The sequence below is a fragment of the Coregonus clupeaformis genome, chromosome 5 (genome assembly GCF_020615455.1).
Source record: "Coregonus clupeaformis isolate EN_2021a chromosome 5, ASM2061545v1, whole genome shotgun sequence".
Lineage (NCBI taxonomy): Eukaryota > Metazoa > Chordata > Actinopteri > Salmoniformes > Salmonidae > Coregonus > Coregonus clupeaformis.
The window spans coordinates 12,363,043-12,384,248 of record NC_059196.1 but is presented as its reverse complement, the minus strand read 5'-3'; the positions used below and the strand labels follow the sequence as shown (position 1 = coordinate 12,384,248).

The window sequence follows — 21,206 nt, the reverse complement described above, 5'->3', positions numbered from 1 at the left end:
TTCAGTAAAGACTTAAAGGTTGAGACCGAGTCTGCGTCTCTCACATGGGTAGGCAGACTGTTCCATAAAAATGGAGATCTATAGGAGAAAGCCCTGCCTCCCGCTGTTTGCTTAGAAATTCTAGGGACAATTAGAGGCCTGCGTCTTGTGACCGTAGCGTACGTATTGGTATGTACGGCAGGACCAATCTCGGAAAGATAGGTAGGAGCAAGCCCATGTAACGCTTTATAGGTTAACAGTAAAACCTTGAAATCAGCCCTTGCCTTAACAGGAAGCCAGTGTAGGGAAGCTAGCACTGGAGTAATATGATCAAATTTCTTGGTTCTAGTCAGGATTCTAGCAGCCGTATTTAGCACTAACTGAAGTTTATTTAGTGCTTTATCCGGTAGCCGGAAAATAGAGCATTGCAGTAGTCCAATCTAGAAGTAACAAATGCATGGATCAATTTTTCTGCATCATTTTTGGACAGAAAATTTCTGATTTTTGCAATGTTACGTAGATGGAAAAAAGCTGTCCTTGAAACAGTCTTGATATGTTCGTCAAAAGAGAGATCAGGGTCAAGAGTAACGCCTAGGTCCTTCACAGTTTTATTTGGAGACGACTTTACAACCATCAAGATTAATTGTCAGATTTAACAGAAGATCTCTTTGTTTCTTGGGACCTAGAACAAGCATCTCTGTTTTGTCCGAGTTTAAAAGTGAAAAAGTTTTCAGCCATCCACTTCCTTATGTCTGAAACACAGGCTTCTAGCGAGGGCAATTTTGGGGCTTCACCATGCTTCATTGAAATGTACAGCTGTGTGTCATCCGCATAGCAGTGAAAGTTAACATTATGTTTTCGAATAACATCCCCAAGAGGTAAAATATATAGTGAAAACAATAGTGGTCCTAAAACGGAACCTTGAGGAACACCGAAATGTACAGTTGATTTGTCGGAGGACAGACCATTCACAGAGACAAACTGATATCTTTCCGACAGGTAGGATCTAAACCAGGCCAGAACTTGTCCGTGTAGACCAATTTGGGTTTCCAGTCTCTCCAAAAGAATGTGGTGATCGATGGTGTCAAAGGCAGCACTAAGGTCTAGTAGCACGAGGACAGATGCAGAGCCTCGGTCTGACGCCATTAAAGGTCATTTACCACCTTCACAAGTGCAGTCTCAGTGCTATGATGGGGTCTAAAACCAGACTGAAGCATTTCGTATACATTGTTTGTCTTCAGAAAGGCAGTGAGTTGCTGCGCAACAGCTTTTTCTAAAATTTTTGAGAGGAATGGAAGATTCGATATAGGCCGATAGTTTTTTATATTTTCCGGGTCAAGGTTTGGCTTTTTCAAGAGAGGCTTTATCACTGCCACTTTTAGTGAGTTTGGTACACATCCGGTGGATAGAGAGCTGTTTATTATGTTCAACATAGGAGGGCCAAGCACAGGAAGCAGCTCCTTCAGCAGTTTAGTAGGAATAGGATCCAGTATGCAGCTTGAAGGTTTAGAGGCCATGATTATTTTCATCATTGTGTCAAGAGATATAGTACTAAAACACTTAAGTGTCTCTCCCGATCCCAGGCCCTCGCAGATCAGCGCAGATCCAGGACAGCTAAGCCCTGGAGGAATACGCAGATTCAAAGAGGAGTCCGTAATTTGCTTTCTAATGGTCATGATCTTTTCCTCAAAGAAGTTCATGAATTTATCACTGCTGAAGTGAAAACCATCCTCTCTTGGGGAATGCTGCTTTTTAGTTAGCTTTGCAACAGTATCAAAAAGAAATTTTGGATTGTTCTTATTTTCCTCGATTAATTTGGAAAAGTAGGATGATCGAGCAGCAGTGAGGGCTCTTCGGTACTGCACGGTACTGTCTTTCCAAGCTAGTCGGAAGACTTCCAGTTTGGTGTGGCGCCATTTCCGTTCCAATTTCCTGGAAGCTTGCTTCAAAGCTCGGGTATTTTCTGTATACCAGGGAGCTAGTTTCTTATGACAAATGTTTTTCGTTTTTAGGGGTGCAACTGCATCTAGGGTATTGCGCAAGGTTAAATTGAGTTCCTCAGTTAAGTGGTTAACTGATTTTTGTCCTCTGACGTCCTTGGGTAGGCAGAAGGAGTCTGGAAGGGCATCAATGAATTTTTGTGTTGTCTGAGAATTTATAGCACGACTTTTGATGCTCCTTGGTTGGGGTCTGAGCAGATTATTTGTTGCGATTGCAAACGTAATAAAATTCCACTTGAAGGTCCTGATGCTGGAAGTCAAGGCAGTTAACGGAGCGGCCACACGGCTGTAATCCCCGGATGAATCTGCGGTAGAAATTCGCAAACCCCAAAAATCTCTGGAGCTGCAATCTCGTACCGGGCTGGGCCCATTCCAGAACCGCTCTAACCTTCTCCTGGTCCATCCTAATCTCTCCCCTGGAGATGATGTACCCGAGAAAGGATGTCGTGTGGGCGTGAAACTCGCACTTCTCGAGCCTTCACAAACAGGCGATTCTCCAACAATCGCTGCAGAACCTGCCGGACATGCTGGACGTGGTCGGAAGGTTCCTTCGAGAAAGATCAGAATGTCATCCAGGTAAACAAACACAAAGAGACCCGATCATATCTCTCGGGACGTCGTTCACCATACTCTGGAATACCGCTGGAGCATTGGTCAGTCCAAACGGCATCACCTGATACTCGAGTGACCCATCGGTGTATTGAAACCCGTCAACCACTCGTCCCCCTCTCTGATCCGGACCAGGTGATACGCATTGCGTGAGGTCTAGCTTGGTGAACACCGTAGCACCCTGTAAGGAGTCGAAGGCAGAACTCATCAAGGGCAGGGGATACTTGTTCTTGACCGTGATGTCATTCAACCCCCGATAATCAATACACGGTCGAAGAGAGCCATCCTTCTTACCCACAAGAAGAATCCTGCCCCCAGGGGTGATGACGAGGGACGAACGAGACCAGCAGCTAGGGACTCCTTGATGTAGGTCTCCAACGCCTCACGTTCAGGTCGGGAGATACTGTATAACCTTCCCTTGGGGTAGACAGCTCCAGGGACCAGGTTGATGGCACAATCATATGGTCGGTGGGGAGGAGTGACAGAGCCTTCTGCTTACTGAAAACTTCCCCCAAATCGTGATATGTCTCGGGAACCAGGGACAAATCTGGGGGTTTAGCCTCAATCACCTGACTGGGAACCGAATGGGGGCAGGCAGTCTTGAGACAGTTAGCATGACAATCGAGGCTCCAACTCGTTACCTTGCCCGTCACCCAATCGAACGTGGGATTGTGTTCCTTCAGCCAGGGGTATCCAAGGACCAGAGGAACATGGGAAGACGGCAGAATGAAGAATGAAATCATCTCAGAATGATTCCCCGACAACCGCATCTTAACCGGTTCAGTCCTCATCGTGATACGTGCCAGACTACTGCCGTTCAGAGTGGTAGCTTCAATGGCTTCCGGCAATTGCTCCTTGGAAAGCCCCAGCTGTTCCACCAACTCGGCATCTAGAAAGCTTCCCCTCGGCACCTGAATCGATAAAAGCGTTAATCGCTAAGCTCTGATTCCTATTCATAAGGGTAGCCGGGAAAGCGGGGTCTGACAGAGGTATTGAGAGGAGTCGAAACTGGCTCGCTAAAAGTCCTCCCAACTTTAGCGAGCCGCGCAGTTTGACGACCCGACTGGATCCTGAGAAGCTGATCGGTTGGGCGGGACCCATTGCTTCTCCCTCCTTCGCTCTCGGACTCGATTATCCACCCGAATAGACAAAGCTACCAAGCTGTCCAGGTCACTAGGCTCCGGATAGGAGATCAACTCATCCTTGAGCTGCTCCGACAGACCCTGGTAAAAGGCCGCTTGCAGAGACTCCTCGTTCCACCCACTCTCCACAGCCAACGTCTTGAACTCGATCACGAAGTCGGCCACGCTGCGAGTTCCTTGGCGAAGCGAAAACAGGCGCCTAGCTGCGTCCCTCCCTCGGACGGAATGGTCGAAGAGCTTCCTCATCTCGGCCGTGAACCCCTGGTATGAAGCCATGCAGGGATCCTGTCGTTCCCCAAACGGCTGAAGCCCACTCCAGCGCTCGACCACGCAGCAACTCAATCACAAAGGCTATCCTAGCCTTGTCTGTGGCATAAGAGTAGGGCTGTAGATCGAACACTAGTCCACACTGCATAAGGAAGGAACGGCATCTTCCCAGCTCTCCCTCATACTTATCCGGCGTCGGAACCTTGGGCTCACGGATGGACACAGCTTCGAAGCGGCAGGCGAGATGGGTGAAACCGGTAGTGGATCCTCCACCGGACACTTGCGTTGGTTCTGGACCTCCGTCAGACCGGTAGAAAGGTTCGAACTGACAACGCGATCTCCTGTAGTACCGTGCTATGATGGCCCAACATCTTCTCCTGCTGGGTAATAGCATGGCGAACAGAGTCCAGGTCCGCTGGGTTCATTACTGGCCGGATCGTTCTGTCACGGTTAACTAAGCCAGAACCCAGAAGCAGACCAGGACACGGTACGTGAGACAAAGGTGAGTGTTTATTTATAGAGTCCGAGTGAAGCTGAATAATCCAGGGAACAGAGCGGGTGGCGTGGATGGGTTGTTGAGGGTGCAGTGGTTGGTCGGGACTGGCTCGGCAGCCGCCGACCATCAGGCAGAGGTTGGGTGAAGGTTCGGGTGAGAGACTGCAGACAGAACAAAACGGAGGTGAGTACACAGCAAATCAACAAGGTGCAAAACAACAAAACTAACGCTAGAACTCAAGGGCTGATACGCTGACAAACATACTGTTCATGGCTACCGATCCGGCAGGAACTGGATGTTGGGCCAGAGCCTAAGAAGGGTGATGATCAGGACCAGGTGTGCAGATTGCTGATGGGATGCAGGTGCGGAAAACCAGAGCGCTCCCCGGAGCGTTCCCGAACCCTCGGGAAACTGGAGAATACGAGCAGGAACACTAGTCACCAGACCGGACCCGACTCAGACAGCCGGGATCGTCACAGAGAGCCCTGCTGCACAAGCTGAGTGTACTTTCTGTACGTCACTGCTCCACTCAGGCTGAGGTTGAGGCTCATTCTCAGGTCTATGGAGTGACTCACAGGCTTCTGTCTGACTCCATTATAAAACCTGATGCATTTCCATATGCAATAGCGCTGCCTACTCCTGTAGTCACTAAGTGGAGGGCCCAAGGGACCAGATAGATAACCGAGCTCCAGGCTAAGGCCTCGCAGCCACTAGTAAACGTGCACGGAAAGGAGGAGAGGAAGATGGAGGAAGAGAGGGTCAGAGATATTGAATGAGAGAGGGTTTACTTAGAGAAGAAGTACGAACGTGAAGAGGAACGGGATGGAGAGAATACAGAAATAGATGCATTGTACAAGAGTTTAGTTACTTTAGGAGCTCCCATGAAAGAAGATGGGATTAATACAAGTTTGAGTGGAAATAAAGAGCCTTCCCCATTGTCTGACCCAGCCTGTAGAGACACGTGTGGTGGGCCCAAAAAAACAACCCAGTCAGCACTCCTGTCATGAAGAGGAGAGAGACGAGAGGAGGAGAGACTAGAGGAGAGGGGAGAACCAAGGACAGATGAATTATTAACCGACTTTGAGTTTTTAATGCAATGAAGGGATGCACAGGGCAGGGTGAGGAGAGGAGGAACAGTTAGGGAGAGATTCTGAGTGATGGTGGGCTTCGAGGACAGCTGTTCTTGATTTAATCTGAGATGAGGTATCACAGCTGTGATGCATTCACAAGGGCCACTAAGGGAATCAGGAGAGGGCAGGGAGGCTGCCAGGTTGGGTTGCTAGTCTAGACAGATGTATTTTAGAGGACAAACAAGTAAACACCTCACAGATACGCAGAAAGGCAAGTTTAAGTATTTAGGCGCACAATCACACAGACCACACATGCTTAAAAATGTGCTTAGTCGTGATATGAGCAGTACGATAGACACTAGCTCTTAAACTACAAGGCAAATAACATGTATCAGGTGAACACAAATATTCTTCATTCAATGGATATTACAGTGTTGTACAACAGTAATGTAAAACTCTCAGACTATGATAACAGCAGTGTCACCACAATTTCAAGTTGACTGTATAAACAGAATAAACAGTCTGCTGAGTCACGGCTAATGGACGAGGAGTCAAGCCTTCTCTATAAACAACACACCAGTCCAAGGGCAGCCTGTCTCTCTCTCTCTCTGTCTCTCTCTCTCTCACTCTCTCGCTCTCTCTCTCGCTCTTAGAGGCAAAGATTGTGTGTGTGTGTGTGCGTGTGTGTGTGGTCATATGTTTGTGTGTGTGTTGTGTCTGTGCATGTGTGACAAAGTGATGGGAGTTCATATATTTGCCAGGCAGCAGCAGGCAGTCGAGGCTGGTGAGCAGAAGGGTGGTTCTTTAATTAAAACCACTGAGAGATTAGTCTTGTCCTGCCCTCCTGGGGACCCACGACACACACACACGACTGACCGGCCGTGCTGTCCCCAACCCAGCTAGCCCAGCACTGCTGGCATCATACAGCTTATAGTGGCCTCAGAGCCCTTGAGGGCCAACACCAACAACACCACAAAACAGTTGCCTATAAATTGTGTAAAGATGAGGAGAAGATGAGTAGGGAGTATGTTAAGGGACAAAAAGGAGAGAAATGGAGTGCAGTGTGAGAGAAAGGGCAGTGTTAGACAGCGACATTGTCAAGCCAGTAAGAGAGCGAGAGAGCAAGAGAGAAGGAGGCAGAGAGAGAAACAGAGTATATTGAGACGCTGCAGCATTACTCTGCTGCATTACAGAGAGAGAGAGAGAGAGAGAGAGAGAGAGAGAGAGAGAGAGAAGGGGAGGGAGGGAGGGATATATTGCGATGCTGAAGAGGGAAGTGTACATGCGTGCAAGTGTTTGTGTGTACCGTATGCCTATGCGTGTGCATCCCTAGAAACAGGGAAGGGAGATTACCAGGGAAGGCTACATTTAAGTAGTACAAAATAGGGAGTGTAGTTTGTTTTGCATCCGCCAGCTTCCTCTCAGGTACCTGTCTGCTTCCATCAGTCAGTTCCCTCTCTTTGCTGAAGTGTGATTGATGCTAGCATCTGTCATTCTCAGCCACAGCGGCCAAGTAAAAATAACAATTTGTCAAGGTCTGACAGCAGATTGGATGGGTATAAACTATATGCCAATAGCTCCAATTAGCCCTCTAGGTGGAATTCATACCATATTGATTACACAATCCAGATCACAGGGTTAGATTTCAGATGTGATATAAATATGATTGAGACTATTTGGACTGAAGTGGCTAGAGGCTAGGGACTAGCTGTTAGGGGTTAGGGGGTAGGAGCTAGGGGCTAGGGGTATATTTCGGATGGGATATTCATAAAGAATGATCTACACTATTTGGATTGAAGTGGAAGAATCAGCACTAATGTGGTAATTGCCTCAGTTAATCGGTGCAATTAATGATCTGTTGAATTGTTAATTGTTTTCCTTAGCAAGTTGCTTAAAATAGCTGTTCGATCACAGCCAAGGACAAACTCTTTTACTAAGACAACCTTTTTCAGTCAATATCTTGTCGTTTGAGACTGTATTGCCATTCACTGGCACAGCAAATTGTCTATTGATCTGCAATGAATTATACTGAACAAAAATATAAACGCAACATGCAACAATTCTACTGAGTTACAGTTCATATAAGGAAATCAGTCCATTAATTAATTAGGCCCTAATCTATGGATTTCACCTGACTGGGCAGGAGCGTAGCCATGGGTGGTCCTGGGAGGGCATAGGCCCACCCACTTGGGAGCTAGGTCCACCCACTGGGGAGCCAGGCCCAGCCAATCAGAATGAGTTTTTCCCCACAAAAGGGCTTTATTACAGACAGAAATACTCCTCAGTTTCATCAGCTGTCGGGGTAGCTGGTTTCAGACGATCCCGCAGGTGAAGAAGCCGGATGTGGAGGTCCTGGGCTGGCTTGGTTACACGTGGTCTGCGGTTGTGAGGCCGGTTGGACGTACTGCCAAATTCTCTAAAATGACTTTGGAGGAGGCTTATGGTAGAGAAATTAACATTCAATTCCCTGGCAACAGCTCTGGTGGACATTCCTGCAGTCAGCATGCCAATTGCACATTCCTTCAAAACATGAGACATATGTGGCACTGTGTTGTGTGACAAAACTGCACATTTTAGAGTGGCCTTTTATTGTCCCCAGCACAAGGTGCACCTGTGTAATGATCATGCTGTTTAATCATCTTCTTGATATGCCACACCTGTCAGGTGGATGGATTATATTGGCGAAGGAGAAATGCTCACTGTAAACAAATTTGTTCACAACATTTAAGAGAAATACGCTTTCTTTGCGTATGGAACATTTCTGGGATCTTTTATTTCAGCTCATGAAACATGGGACCAACACTTTACATGTTGCGTTTATAATTTTGTTCAGTATAGAAAACGGAAATAGATCAATGCCACTAACAAGTTGAATGCATTTTCTATTGCAGAAGCACATTGTGCACACACAAACATACCCATCCACCACTGCAGCCACCATCCTTCGACACACAAACCCCCCTCCCTGCTTCTCTTCATGAAGACATCTTATTTTTGTGCATCATCATCACCTCTCTGTGGATCATAGAGCCGTGACACCTGCTCAAATGTGAACACTCCCATCATAATAGGCATCATTAATGAGTAAGTGTTCCATAATGGCACACATCCCCCAGTCAGGGTGAAAATGATTTTGCTATATACAGCAACACTGACCTTGGAGCTGAATGGGAGGCTCCATCTCAGCATAGGGAGGGAATGCTAGAGCCTTGGTGGGACTGGGATAGTTTTGGCTGGACTAAGTGGGACAGTGCTAGATGGGACTGGGCTGGGTGGGACTGGGCTGGGATAGGTGGGACTGGGTGGGTGGGACTGGGCTGGGATAGGTGGGACTGGGTAGGTGGGACTGGGTAGGTGGGACTGGGCTGGGATAGGTGGGTCTGGGCTAGGTGGGGCTGGGCTAGGTAGGACTATGCTAGGTGGGACTGGGTGGGAGTGCGCTACGTGGGAGTGGGCTAGGTGGGAGTGAGCGAGTCTGGGCTGAGTGGGAGTGGGCTAGGTGGGAGTGGGCTAGGAGGGAGTGAGCGAGATTGGGCTGGGGTGGAGTAGGCTAGGCTGGGCTGGGTGGGAGTGGGCTAAGTGGGACTGGGCTAGGTGGGACTGTGCTAGGTGGGACTGGACTGGGCTGGGCTGGCGCAAGATGGAACCTGTGCATTGGACATACCTCCAACCACACCATAACTGCAGCCTTAAAGGCCTAGTGCATAATAGAGAGGTGGGTTGTTTACCAACAAAACCGATGCCCTCACAAAAAATAAACATGAGGCAAAAAACAGATGGGGTTGGCTTACAATCAAAGAATTATTGACAACATAAACTACTGTCTGCAAATATTTTTTTTTAAACAGAAATTAATTTGCCCAATAAATAACGTTCTTGTCTTTCAAATTAATTGTTACAGTTGTTGGTTAGCTAGCTAGCTAACCATATCCATATGATACACTAAAAGGTACATTTTCCAGAAAGTATATCTTTCCATCTGTTTAGTAGGAGTATTTCTCATCCATTTTCACCTAATGCTGCTCACACATTATGTTATTAGAAATGTTACTTTCATATAATTGAGAGTGGTCTGTAGTATGGTCAGTAATTGTGTGGTTTCGTAGTTGTGGTCAGTAGTTGTGTGGTTGTGGTCAGTAGTTGTGCGGTCAGTAGTTGTGTGGTTGTGGTCAGTAGTTGTGTGGTTGTGGTCAATATTTGTGGTCAGTAGTTGTGTGGTTGTGGTCAGTAAATGTGTTCAGTAGTTATGTAGTTGTGGTCAGTAGTTGTTGTCGGTAGTTGTGTGGTTGTGGTCTGAAACATGCTACAGTTTGTGCTATGAAACTAAATAAATACTGCACTCTGACCCAAACAACTTATTTGCTAGATTCATGATAGTGTTGTTAGACAAAGAAAGGAAAGTGACCTTCAAAATGTGATGTAGTTTTATTGGAATTTGCAGCTGGTGTTGGTAAGTAATGAATCTGCTAGCGTCTGAAATGACTTACTGCATCTATAATGAAAGCAGTCGATGGGTTACTAAAACAGCTTGACCTGTTGTTTGGAAGAAGCTATTCCTGTTCTGCTTTCAGATTTCAAAGGCAGAGAGGTAGAGGAAGATTTCATATGCTCTAAGTCTTTGTCTGACTTGTTGGGGGAGTGGTTAAAATGGCAATTGTTTGGAAAAAGTTGGAAAACAATGTGTTAATGCAGTTACCAAAACAGCTGTATCGTTAGATTGGTAACAGATAATTATGTTCCAATTTCAGATGTGAATATCAGGGAAGTAGAACAAGATGTCATACCCTCTAAATGTTTGTCTAAGTTGTTGGTAAAGGGGTCAAAGTAGCTGATTTGCGTCAAAAGTTGCATTGCTGCATTTACAGTGAATGCAATGTTGAAAGTGATGATGTCACAATTGGGCCTTTAGAATGTTGAGGAAATCCCTTGAAAGTGGATGGAGGACCAAAAAAATGACTAAAGGTTTCATAGCTTAAAAAGCATAAAATATATCCAAAAGTTGTATACAAGCAACTCAGTCCAGACCAGTCTGCACGTTTTAAAGTTTGAATGACATTTCTAGTTTAAATGGTGTAAGAGGAGTAGCGTGCAAAAAATATACACACTACTAGTCAAAAGTTTGGACACACCTACTCATTCACTAATTTTTCTTTATTTTTACTATTTTTTACATTGTAAAATAATAGTGAAGACATCAAAACTATGAAATAACACATATAGAATCATGTAGTAACCAAAAAAAGTGTTAAACAAATCCAAATATACAGTGCCTTGCAAAAGTCTTCATCCACCTTGGGGTTTTTCCTATTTTGTTGCATTACAACCTGTAATTTAAATAGATTTTTATTTGGATTTCATGTAATGGACATACACAAAATAGTCGAAATTGGTGAAGTGAAATGAAAAAAATAACTTGTTTCAAGGAATTCTAAAAAATAAATAACAGAAAAGCGGTGCGTGCATATGTATTCACCCCCTTTGCAATGAAGCCCCTAAATAAGATCTGGTGCAACCAATTACATTCAGAAGTCACATAATTAGTTAAATAAAGTCCACCTGTGTGCAATCTAAGTGTCACATGATCTGTCACCTGATCTCAGTATATATATACACCTGTTCTGAAAGGCCCCAGAGTCTGCAACACCACTAAGCAAGGGGCACCACCAAGCAAGTGGCACCATGAAGACCAAGGAGCTCTTCAAACAGGTCAGGGACAAAGTTGTGGAGAAGTACAGATCAGGGTTGGGTTATAAACAAATATCCGAAACTTTGAACATTCCACGGAGCACCATTAAATCCATTATTAAAAATGTGAAAGAATATGGCACCACAACAAACCTGCAAAGAGAGGGCCGCCCACCAAAACTGACGGACCAGGCAAGGAGGGCATTAATCAGAGAGGCAACAAAGAGACCAAAGATAACCCTGAAGGAGCTGCAAAGCTCTACAGCGGAGATTGGAGTATCTGTCCACAGGACCACTTTAAGCCGTACACTCCACAGAGCTGGGCTTTGCGGAAGAGTAGTCAGAAAAAAGCCATTGGTTAAAGAAAAAAATAAGCAAACACATTTGTTGTTCGCTAAAAGGCATGTGGGAGACTCCCCAAACATATGGAAGAAGGTACTCTGGTCAGATAAGACTAGAATTGAGCTTTTTGGCCATCAAGGAAAACGCTATGTCTGGCGCAAACCCAACACCTCTCATCACCCCAAGAACACCATCCCCCTGTTTTTCATCGGCAGGGACTGGGAAACTGGTCAGAATTGAAGGAATGATGGATGGCGCTAAATACAGGGAAATTCTTGAGGGAAACCTGTTTCACTCTTCCAGAGATTTGAGACTTTCCACCAGGGCAATGACCCTAAGCATACTGCTAAAGCAACACTCGAGTGGTTTAAGGGGAAACATTTAAATGTATTGGAATGGCCTAGTCAAAGCCCAGACCTCAATCCAATTGAGAATCTGTGGTATGACTTAAAGATTGCTAGATGTGCCAAGCTTATAGAGACATACCAGGAGACTTACAGCTGTAATTGCTGCAAAAGTTGGCTCTATAAAGTAAGGGTGGGGAGGGGGGGGTGAATAGTTATGCACGCTCAAGTTTTTTTGTCTTATTTCTTGTTTGTTTCACCCCAAGAAATATTTTGCATCTTCAAATTGGTAAGCTTGTTGTGTAAATCAAATGATATAAACCCCCAAAAAATCAATTTAAATTCCATTTTGTAAGGCAACAAAATAGGAAAAATGCCAAGGGGGGTGAATACTTTCGCAAGCCACTCATGCTTCTAGTCATTATTGCTAGCTATCCGACCGATCAGAGTAACAACAATACACAGCCTTTTGCATTTTTGTCATGGCGTTGCCAGCCCACTAGCCTGGGTACCAGTCTGTTTCTGCTAACATTCCACTCCTTGCACTCCGTCTCATGCCATGTTTGGAGTGGAATGTTAGCAGAAACAGACTGGTACTGTCACGATCGCTTACAGACGGGTCAGACCAAAGCGCAGCGTGATATGCATACATGTTTATTAAATATTAAACACAACGACAAAACAACAAACAAAACGAAACGTGAATTCCAAGGCAGCACAACACACCTTAACTGGAACAAGATCCCACAACCCCCTAGTGCCAATAGGCTACCTAAGTATGGTCCCCAATCAGAGACAACGAGCGACAGCTGCCTCTGATTGGGAACCACACCGGCCAACATAGATCTAGACGATCTAGACCTAAACCTAGAAAACGCAACATAGAACATACCACACAGAAAATACACACCCTGACTCAACAAATACGAGTCCCCAGAGTCAGGGCATGACAGTACCCCCCCCCCCCAAAGGTGCGGACTCCGACCGCACAACATAAACATAACAGGGTAGGGGCCGGGTGGGCTTTCCGCCTCGGAGGCGGATCCGGGTCAGGGCGTGACGACCACTTACTCTCCGCCTCCCTGTTGCGCCCCTCATCTGGTCTGGACCTCGGCACGCTGCTTCCCCTCTCCTTCCTCCCACGAAGTACCAAGCCCTGTCTGGACCCTGGTGTGGGAGACCCCGAACCTGGAGAGGGCCTGACATCTGGGTCTGGACTGGAGCCGCTGACCGGAGCTTGACCGGGCACCGGTGGAGCGGACTGCTCTGGCTCCGGAGTGGAGCAGCTGACCGGAGCTGGATCAGGCACCGGTGGAGCGGACTGCTCTGGCTCCGGAGTGGAGCCGCTGACCGGAGCTGAACTGGGCACCGGTGGAGCGGACTGCTCTGGCTCCGGAGTGGAGCAGCTGACCGGTGCCGGACCAGGCACCGATTGAACATGCACAGGCCGTGCCAGACTGGACACACGCACCACTGGCTTGGTGCGAGGGGCAGGAACAGGCCGGGCCGGGCTGGCGACGTGCACCACTGGCTTGGTGCGAGGGGCAGGAACAGGCCGGGCCGGGCTGGCGACATGCACCACTAGATTGGTGCGAGGGGCAGGAACAGGCCGGACCGGGCTGGCGACGCGCACCACTGGCTTGGTGCGAGGGGCAGGAACAGGCCGGGCCGGGCTGGCGACGCGCACCACTGGCTTGGTGCGAGGGGCAGGAACAGGCCGGGCCGGGCTGGACACACGCACCACTGGCTTGGTGCGGGGAGCAGGAACGGGCCGGACCGGACTGGCGACACGCACCACTTTCTTGGTGCGAGAAGCAGGACTGGGTTCCTTTATAAACCCCCGCTCCTTCTGCTGCCTAACCAACTCCTCTCGCCGTGCCTCTACACTTTCCTTCTCCCTTTTAGCCTCCTGTAGCACCTCCCTCTGACCGAATAACTCCTGCTCCCTCTGAACCAATAGCCCCCGTAACATGGTTGCCTCCTAACCTGCAGATCCGCCCTTTAACGGCCTCCTGCTGCCTCGTCGTCCACACCGTGTGCCCCCCCCAAAAAATGTTCTTGGGGTTGCCTCTCGGGTCTCCGTCGTCGGCACTGTTGGCGCCGTTTCTCCTCTCCTACCTGGGCATCCTCCTTCATTGCCTTCCGGTAGCGGACGGCCTCCTCCTCCGTAATTCTCCCCCAACCGAGGAGGACATCTACTAATGTAACCTCCTGTTGAATTCCCGCCATTTGCTCCTGAACACGCTGCTTGGTCCTCGTTTGGTGGGATCTTCTGTCACGATCGCTTACAGACGGGTCAGACCAAGGCGCAGCGTGATATGCGTACATGTTTATTAAATATTAAACACAACGACAAAACAACAAACGAAACGTGAAGTCCAAGGCAGCACAACACAACATACCTTAACTGGAACAAGATCCCACAACCCCCTAGTGCCAATAGGCTACCTAAGTATGGTCCCCAATCAGAGACAATGAGCGACAGCTGCCTCTGATTGGGAACCACACCGGCCAACACAGATCTAGACGATCTAGATCTAAACCTAGAAAACGCAACATAGAACATACCACACAGAAAATACACACCCTGACTCAACAAATATGAGTCCCCAGAGTCAGGGCGTGACAGGTACCCAGGCTACCAACCCAACCGTCTATTGGCAATTATTATCACATCACAGTGTGTTAACATACCGTAGTATTGGCCAAGTACAAACACATTATTTTCATTGATTCCTCATTTCATTTATTTTAAAAGGGCAATGTTTGATTTCATTTATGCTTATGGTAAGGCAGGGGCTGGGCTAGGCTAAGCTGGGGTAATTGGCTGATGGGATTGCTTGGTTCTCCTGATCTGATCTATTGCCATGTTGTGCAAGGCTGGTGGGACTGCAGTACTATAGTCTTCAGTCATTTACAGTCAAAAAACACACTCACTCGTACCAGGGTTGTTTACAGGCACATACAATCAGCACACACACTCACTATCTCTTTCCCAGAATGAAATATTGAGATGGGACGAGAGGATTTAAAAATAGCCCCTGTGCAGTCCTCTCAGCTCTGACTCCAAGCCACATGGTGAGAATACCACCGCCCGTCGTGCTGCAGCGTGCTGCACTGCATGGCCCACAGGACCAGACAGAAAACAACCTGCCCTTTCTCTCTGTCTCTCTTTTCTCCGGCTCTCTGTCTATCTTTCACTCTTTCCTCATCCATTCTCTAGCTCTCTCTTTGTCTCGCCCTCTCTCTCTGTCCCTCCTCCTTCTACTCCCACACACACACATCCATCCATTCCCTTACTCTTTCTCTATTTTTGCTTTCCCTCTCTTTCACTCGCTCTCTCTTGAAAATATATTTGAATAGGCTACTTGATTTGGATGCAGTAGAATAGAAAGGACTCAAATATTTTGGAGATCACGCTGATGCTTTGACTAGGGAGGCATGATGACTCATGATGGACACACACTCATACACACACACAAACACTCAGCAGGTCTATATTGGCCGAGGTTGACCAGCCAGGTCACCCGTGACACAAATCAGTATTCGACATCCATCCATGTCTGAGGACGTTGGGCGATGATGTGGAAACTGGCCACTAGGGGCAACAGTTACCTTCAAGTAGGTTTTGCTAGAGCATTGTGGATGGGGATAGCAGATGGTTGTAAGCATCTGCCTCTGATTCCAAAGGTTGCAAGTTGAAATTCAGCAATAGAAAGTTATTTTTGAGATGTTTGTTTTAAGCCTATCCCAAACCTTAACCCTTACCTTAAACATTCAAAGTTAATGCCTAAACTTAAGATTTCGTGGTTAATGCCTAAACTTAACTCTAACTTAATAAATCAGAGTTAACGCCTAAACTTAACCTTAAATTTGACATTTGCAACAACTTTGAATTTTGAATTTTGAGAAACATCGATGAACATCTAATTCTGACGTCAGACTAAGAGCTAGTTGAGTTTGACAGTGTGTGTGTGTTGTACCCCAGTGCAAGCTCCTTGGGTAAGTGATGATCGTAACAGCCATTTAACAGCCAGGCCGCTATAAAAAATTGCTGGAGATAAGAGAAGAACGGTCATGTAGGCTACTGCTGCTGGTGAAAAACAAATGATGTCCTCACGCTTTCCCTTCCTCGTTCTCTGTTTCTCTCTCTGTAGAGCATTTCAATTTCTGTCTTCCAGTGTGCCACATCATTGAATCCCAAATGGTTTACTTACAAATCTAATAATATTATCTCACTCTCTCTCTCTCGCTCTCTCTCCTTCCCTCCCTCCTCCGTCCCTTCCAGGAGTATGGTGTGCTTCAGCACTGGAGGTGTCAGTGGGGAAGGTGCCCTTCATGGAGGCGATGAATGGCAGCACGGTGCTGTTACCCTGCACCTACTCCAGCTGCATCGGCATCAAGAACCTCTACTTCAACTGGCACTACAACGACAATGGCACCATGACGAAGGCATGACACTTACTGACACGGTTATCTCCCTCACTAACACGCCCTCAATGAACAATGTGACATTCAACTCATATCTCAACATCTCTCCCCTTTACTTTTGATAAACATCTTTGTAAAGCACATTGAATTGCTTCGATGTATGAATTGTGCTATATAAATAAACTTGCTTGCTTGCTTGCTTGCTTCACCCCTGTTGTCCACCTCTTTCCCCCTCTCCCTCTTCCTCTCCCTCCTCTTCTCCCTTTCCCTCTCCCTCTCCTTCTCCCCTCCCCCTCCCACTCTCCCTCTTCCTCTCCCTCCTCTTCTCCCTCTCCCTCTCCCTCTCCTTCTCCCCTCCCCCTCCCACTCTCCCTCTTCCTCTCCCTCGTCTTCTCCCTCTCCCTCTCCTTCTCCCCTCCCCCCCTCTCTCCCTCACCCTCTCTCTCTCCCTCTCCCTCTCCCTCTCCCTCTCCCTCTCCCTCTCCCTCTCCCTCTCCCTCTCCAGCTGTGTGAGGCAGTGATCCCTATAGGAGGTGTGGAACCACGGGTGCAGGTGTACCACGAGCGGATAGAGTTTGTGGGCAGCAGTAAGCACAACAACATCTCCATCCTGCTGTTCAACGTGACCTTCGAGGACGAGGGAGAGTACACCTGTTTTGCCCGGAACCCCAAGGAGAAGAACCGCAACCATAGCGCCATCTTTACCCTCTTCGTGGTGGATGAGTGTAAGACACTGCACACTCCCTGACTGCATACGACATACTCATTGACGACATTTTCATACTTTAAGTTTAGGCCACCCAGTCACCAGTCTTTTTGATGTCTTCAAGTGGAAGTAGGGCAAATATCTGCTTTATTTGTCATGTGTCTAAGTTCCACATTGTATAATGGCTCAAGAATACCCTGATATCAGTTCCATGGTCAAGTGTTATGTTGCAGAATTATCTATTTATTGTCCAACCGAGTGTGTTGATCGTAGTGTATACACAGCATACACTAGAATCAATTCCTTGGAGGTAAAAGCTATATGAAAATGTATCATATCTCCTCATGAGCGGATCAATCGATCTTCCAGCGCTGTGGTTGTGAGACTGATCAACACATTCTCAATTCTTCCCTCCTTCTCTCTCTTCGCTGCCTGGTGAAACATGTTTGCCAGTTCGTTTTTCTTGAATGTTTACAGATACACCTTTGACATAATGTCAAAGATCTGCATCAAATTACTTCATCATATTCTCCTAGAATGTACACCTGACTATGATTATAGGGAAACAGCTGAATACTCATCTTACAGAACCCTCTCTTCCTCTTACCATTCTATTCCTCCCTCCCTTCCACCCTCTCTCTTGTTATCCACCTCCTCTCCCCAGTGAAAGTGGTTGACAATACCGTAACCACCATCATCGTGTCTGTCGTGGGTGGAGTCATTGGCTTGATCATCGTTGTCATGGTGACAAAAACTGTGGTGCTCCTCATCCTAAGAAAGTCTGCAGAGAAGAAGTAAGTGATTAAAAACTCAGGTGTATAAGTGATGGCAGAGTATGCAGTTAGTATGTATTATCTGAGTGTGTGTGGCTACAGAGATACAGAGATAGTGCACACATGCACAGGCTGGGAGCAGCACAGGATCAGCCACAGAGTGGCCCCATTGAGCTGTTTGGGAGTTAAGTGCCTTGCTCAAGGGCACCTGAGATATTAATGCTAGCAACCCTGCCAGCTCACCCCTTCACATGTTTCCCGTCAGCGCTGGAATTCGAACCAACAGCTCTTCGGCTACCGCTTCCCCCCTTTGAAACTGTCATGGAACATTGGTATGCATGCCTTTATCAACATTTCTTTACTTGCCTTTTGTTCTTCACACTGACTCTGACTCTTTCTCTCTCTCTCTCTCTCTCTCTTGCTTTCTCCTCTCACAGTAAAGAGTGCCTTGTGAGCTCAGGACAGGACAACACAGACAATGGACTCAACACAGCCAAAGCTGACAACAAAGCAACACCAAAGGCATGAAACATGTGCACCTATGTATATGTACATATATGTCTGTACATGTATATATGTACACATGCAAATATATTGAACAGACATAGAAAGAAAGCTATTATCAATGGACTGTTTTATCTTTATCTAATGACAAAAGTATAACATAAACCAATGTGAAATAATATGTAAAATGTATATTTTAAATTGTGCTAGAGATTTGGGGAACATGATAGGTGATCAGGGCTGGATCAGACACACTCCAATGACACACCCTAAAATATTGTGTACCCAAATTGGGGTTTATTGAAGTATTTAACTGAATCTTCTCAAACCCTATTTCTGAACATTTCTTGAATCAACATCGATGTCTCACCAGTTACTCATTCATGTACACTAGGTAAAAACAGCAGGTTGACGTTTATTGGGATGCATCTTGTCCTGGGGGCAGAGCTGAGCGGTTTCCACTAGATTTAAGTTTAGGGTTAGGCATAAGGTTAACAGTGTGGTTAAGGTTAGGGTTAAGATTAGGTTTAAAACAGAGGAGGCTGGTGGGAGGAGCTAGAGGAGGACAGGCTCATTTTAATGGCCGGAATGGAATAAATGGAATGGAGTCAAACGTGGTTTCCATATGTTTAATGTGTTTGATACCTTTCCATAATTCAATTCCAGTCATTACAATGAGCCCATCCTCCTATAGCTCCTCCCACCAGCCTCCTGTGTTTAAAATGTAATTTGATGACTTGTGGCTAAGCCAGCGAGTGACCACCCTGCAGAGCTGCCTGCAGGACAAGATTCATCCCAATAAATGTCAACCTGCATAAAAACACACACACACAGTGACTCACACACTGCCAAATTCTATTAACTGCCCTATTGTATACTCTACAAAAGCACAATATATTCTGACAATCTCTACAGCTCTTTTGATTAAGAGCAATATTTAAGGTAGCCTACTGCCCGATGGAGATTCTTTGTACTCTCTGCACACTTTTTACAGGGAGCAAACAGCTTCCCTCCTTTAACTATAGTGAACGTTTACAGTCCATTTTTGACAAAAAGTTTATTCCTTTAAAGATGATGCGGAACAAATTCCATACAGTATCAATTGTGCCTATTCAATAGGATGTACAGTAACTGAAAGATGTTTACCACTATTATCAACAACTGCTACAGTTACTGAGGTCAAGACTCTTCATTAGATCTGCATACTGAATACAAATACTGCTCTGAAGCTTTGGAAGGCAGAGCAGTGGGCTGGTTATGAGGACAATGCCACTGCGGAGAAAAGGAATGTGATAAAGGAGAAGAGGAAGAAGGGAGTCATTGGAGTGTATAATAGATCCAGCCCGACACTGGTTTGATTCATGTTTGCATTAGATGAAACACAGGTGCCTGTACTTAATTCCTGCTCCCTTCGCTTTTAGGAAGCCTTAAAACCGCTGTGAAAAACACACAGAAAAAAACACAAAAAAATTATAAAAAACACAGATAATATAAAAAGACCAAGACCTAAAGTAAAGACAATTCCTAGAAACCCATTTCCCTATAGAAATGAATGAACGTTTATGATGCTGCTTCTAACAAATAACCAATGCTTTTTTTTTAGCATGTGAATGTTGTTTATATATGTGACATGTCCATACCACAGGAAAGACTGATGTCTAGTGTTCTGTCCTCACCTGGCCTGTATGTATAGTGAATATGTAGGCTACTTGTAGTTTATCCACATCCACTTAATTTGAAGTAAACCCCCATAGGACTAACATGTTAATGTGGCTATTAGCCTATTACAGGATAATGCCCTCCAACTTCAATACTGCAAAACATTGTATTGATGACTCTGATGCCAACTACCAAGCTGGCTCATCATCGATACCCCTTGACCTTGTGTAGCCTATGTCCCGTATTCAAATCAGTCACCATATGAACGAAAAGGCCCACTACTGATGTGCATGGTTCTTCATGAATATCCACTGTTGTTCCCCCAAAATAGAGACAGCTGTGGGAGTAGGAGTTTGAGCTGCGGAATGCAATGACTCTAGTACTACAAAGGTCCATTGTCCCTCATCAAAGCATTCCCTTATGACTCCGTCCCCTCAAGAATGAATGTCATATTGCCACGTTAATGGGAATCATGCAATCAAACTAGGCAAAGCCATAAATTATCTATTTAAATGTATTTATTTCATTTCATACCTGTTTCTAAAGCAAATGTGTTATTTGTACAGCCATATTTGTTCAAAATAAGTGTTGCCATTTAAAATGACAACCACACCGCTCTACGTCTATGTGTGTATAAAGTATCATTGTAATTGCAGAGATAGAACTATAAATGAATGTCCACTTCGTAGGTTTTACTCATCTGAGATGTAAATGTAACAGGCCCCTCAATCTCCTCTCCACACCTCTCCTCGCCCTCAGATAATAAAATGTACAGGGGTTTAGGAAGAGGGTGGTGCTGTAGACTTAGGAGGGGTATTATAGGCACTTTATTCATATAGAGTATTCTTATGAATATCTAGAATGTGGTTGATGTGAGGAAAAAAGAGAGGAGTGCTAGTAGACTTTGCAAGGGGGGTGATGGTTGCCCAGTTGATTATAACCATATTGTGGGTGGCAATTAGATAGATAGATATGGACAACTAGTCTGTCTAGGGATAATCCATTCTAGACCTTCCTCTTCTATTCCCTTACCATGTTGAGGTTAGCACCTTTGGAAAGGTCTTTCTTATCACTTGACCTACAGGACCTTTTTTTTATTACCAGGGGCCCTGGTGACATGGAGAGCAAGGGAATGTTTTCAGACAGAGCACTGCCATACCCATATCCCATGGTTGTGATTTCGATCCTGTAGGATCAGT

At 46.1% G+C, this 21,206-nt stretch overlaps 1 protein-coding gene across 2 annotated transcripts in view; it reads left to right on the top strand.

The window, feature by feature from the left end:
- Positions 1 to 18,871, top strand: part of LOC121567086 (sodium channel subunit beta-4-like) — a 38,023-nt gene extending 19,152 nt beyond the window's left edge. The window contains exons 2-6 of one of the 2 annotated variants that reach the window (XM_041877026.2): positions 16,223 to 16,386; positions 16,871 to 17,090; positions 17,736 to 17,865; positions 18,110 to 18,176; positions 18,282 to 18,374. In XM_041877026.2, coding sequence (XP_041732960.1) covers positions 16,223 to 16,386; positions 16,871 to 17,090; positions 17,736 to 17,865; positions 18,110 to 18,158 — 563 coding nt within the window. In that variant the 3' untranslated portion in view covers positions 18,159 to 18,176; positions 18,282 to 18,374. Of the gene's footprint in view, positions 1 to 16,222; positions 16,387 to 16,870; positions 17,091 to 17,735; positions 17,866 to 18,109; positions 18,177 to 18,281 lie in introns of both variants that reach the window. The other variant, XM_041877025.2, reaches the window with a different exon arrangement.
- Positions 18,872 to 21,206: the final 2,335 nt, after the last annotated feature.